The sequence below is a fragment of the Chrysochloris asiatica genome, unplaced genomic scaffold (assembly GCF_000296735.1).
Source record: "Chrysochloris asiatica unplaced genomic scaffold, ChrAsi1.0 scaffold00041, whole genome shotgun sequence".
Lineage (NCBI taxonomy): Eukaryota > Metazoa > Chordata > Mammalia > Afrosoricida > Chrysochloridae > Chrysochloris > Chrysochloris asiatica.
Genome location: NW_006408559.1, coordinates 21,246,104 through 21,248,804, shown reverse-complemented (window position 1 = coordinate 21,248,804; position 2,701 = coordinate 21,246,104). Strand labels below are relative to the sequence as shown.

The window sequence follows — 2,701 nt, the reverse complement described above, 5'->3', positions numbered from 1 at the left end:
CTCTCTCTCTCTCTCTCTCACACACACACACACACCATCCCTGGTAGAGAAGTCTGCTCCTAGCCTCACACTCACAAGAGGGACACTTACAGATGACTTGATGCATCATCTTTTCTCCCCATTCTCCTTACCAGACTATGCAATTTCCAAGCCAGACCTGATGTCACAGATGGAGCGAGGGGAGAGGCCAACGGTGCCAGAACAAGACGACTCGGAGGAGGGCGAGGCGCCCACAGATCCTAGTGCTGGTGAGTTGGCTGATGGCTGGTCCAGAGTGCTGGATTCTAGATCTTTCATACAATCCAAGGTGGGCTCTGGAGAGCTGCGCTAGCAAGTTGTGTGCAGAAGAGAGTCAGCTGGGGACCACTGTGATCAGTAAGAGTGCGTTGGGCTCACTCTTTGGGACTCTATGATGTGACCATGCGCCACCTCCTTTTTGTAGGAAATAAAGTAAGAGACTCAAGGAAAGGCAGCACCTTGTCAGAGCCCCTCCCTGAGAGTAACTGCGGGATCGGGAGAGGTTAGGGACCTCAGATAGATAAGTAGGGCTCTGGGCTGTGTCCTGGACTGCTTACCAGCGAAGTGGGTTTCGCTTCTCGGTCTCCTGAAGTCTGTTTCCCTAGCTACTAAATAGGGGGTGCTAACATCTGACCTGAAGGCTCAGCTGGGGATTGGCATGTCACAATGGCTCCCTAGGTGCTGACTTTTGTCAACCTGCTTCTGTCTTCTCACTGTTGGCTTTTCTGGGGCTAGGTAGTTTTGTATATGCATGTGTGTGTATGTGTGTGTGTGTGTGTACATGTGCATGTATGTAATATGTAGTGTCCTGGTATGGTGCTGTGGGTTCATGCGCTAGTCTGCAAGGTTAGTTTGAGCCTCAAGGTTGGTGGTTCAAACTCCCCAGTTGCTCCTCGGAAACGCTGTACAGGGAATCTAATACACAGAACTGACTTGAGGGCACGTAACAGCAAATGTGTGTGTGCATGCACCTAATCTGTGTATACTTATATGGAATGTGTGTTCATACATGTAATATGTGTGTGCATATGAGTGTGGTACTGTAGGATAAGTACTGGACCATAAGGTTGGTTTGAACTGCAAAGTTGGTGGTTTAAATCTACCAGCTGCTCCTTGGAAACCCCATACAGGGTTGCTATGAGCTGGTTGATATGAGACATCGAGTTCGATGGCACTTAATAGCAACGACATATGTGTGTGCATATACGTAGTGTGTATGTGTATCCATCGGCATAACACGCACATGTGCCCACATACATGTAACGTGCAGTATTGCTGTGTTGTCAGTCCATAATCTGGGCACAGGAATGTGCATGTATGTAGTCTGTGTGTGCACACACGCATATATGGGTAGCATGTGTGTCTCTCTGTGTGTGATATGTACACATGTCCACTTGCATATAGTATGCACTGCAATGTGTTCTGCATGTGCCAGTCCATAATGTGAGCACATGTGTGTGCATGTGTGTAGCATGTGTGCATGTGTGTAGCATGTGTGCGTGCACGTGTGGCCTGCACATATAGGTAGTATTGTGCGTGCATGTGTACATTCATGTAATGTGTGTAGGCGTGATGTACACGTGTGCACTTATATGTATATGTGTGTAAACTCTGTGAGATGGGGTGTAGGGGAGCAGTGACACTTTGTGTGTACGTAGCCCTGTGTGCACATATGTAATACAGGGAGCACGATATAGCCATAGGATAAGTACCACACTGTGAACCATAAAGTCGGCGGCTCAACCCTACCTCGGAAACCCTATATAGAGTTTCTAGGTGTCGAAACTGACTCAATAACACTTAATAACAACACAAAGAAGTTCGTGTTTTGAATCCCTGTTTGGAACTGCCTTTGGATTTCTGTCAGCTGTTTTGAAGATCTTCAGTGGAAGATCTAAAACAGTGTTCTGTTTTAGGCAGATATAGCATCTGGAAAGAGCCAAGTGGCAGGCCATCATGTCTTTGGAAAAAAGAGAGCATTTGGGGCCAAATGCTGGAGCTTGCGGTGAAGTCATCTCATTGATTTGAGGACCCATAAATTGGCCTGGAATCCTAGTGTAGCACTGTAGGATAAGCACTGGACTGCTAACTGCAAGAGCGGTGGTCCAAACCCACCAGTCACTCCTCACAAACCGTATACAGGGTCACTATGAGTGGGACCTGCCCCGATGAAACTAACAACAGCAGATTGCCTCAGTAGGGGTCCAGAAGCCACGGAACCATGTCCAGCCCTCGTGCTAAGTGTGAAGTTGACTTACAGGAGAGACAGGCTAGTGTTGGTGTGTCTGTCCGGAGAAAGCCCATGTCAGCGCTTTCTGGAGAGTTGCCTGCATGTTTCAACTAATCATCTTGGCAAAAAAAAAACAAAATAAAAAAAGTGAATTTAAAGGAGATAAGGGTGGGAGATAGGGTGAGGTGTGGCACCAACCCAGCCTGAAAGATCTTTTGCTTGTTGTTGTTGTTGTTAGGTGCCATCAAGTTGGTACCGACCCATAGCGACATTATATACAGCAGAACGAAACATTGCCTGATCCTGGGCCAACCTCACTACTGTTGCCACGCTTGAGTCCGTCGATGCTGCCACTTGGCCAGTCCATCTCGTTGGGGGTCTTCCTCTTTTTCTCTGACCCTCCATCTTACCAAACATAATATCCATCTCCAGTGACTGGTCCCTCCTGACAAT

General features: G+C 47.6%; 1 protein-coding gene across 1 annotated transcript in view; it reads left to right on the top strand.

Moving 5' to 3' along the window:
- The window catches only part of ZNF777 (zinc finger protein 777), a 45,108-nt gene that overhangs the window by 3,711 nt on the left and 38,696 nt on the right, over positions 1 to 2,701 (top strand). The window contains exon 3 of the mRNA XM_006861209.1: positions 135 to 248. Coding sequence (XP_006861271.1) covers positions 135 to 248 — 114 coding nt within the window. The remainder of the gene's footprint in view (positions 1 to 134; positions 249 to 2,701) is intronic.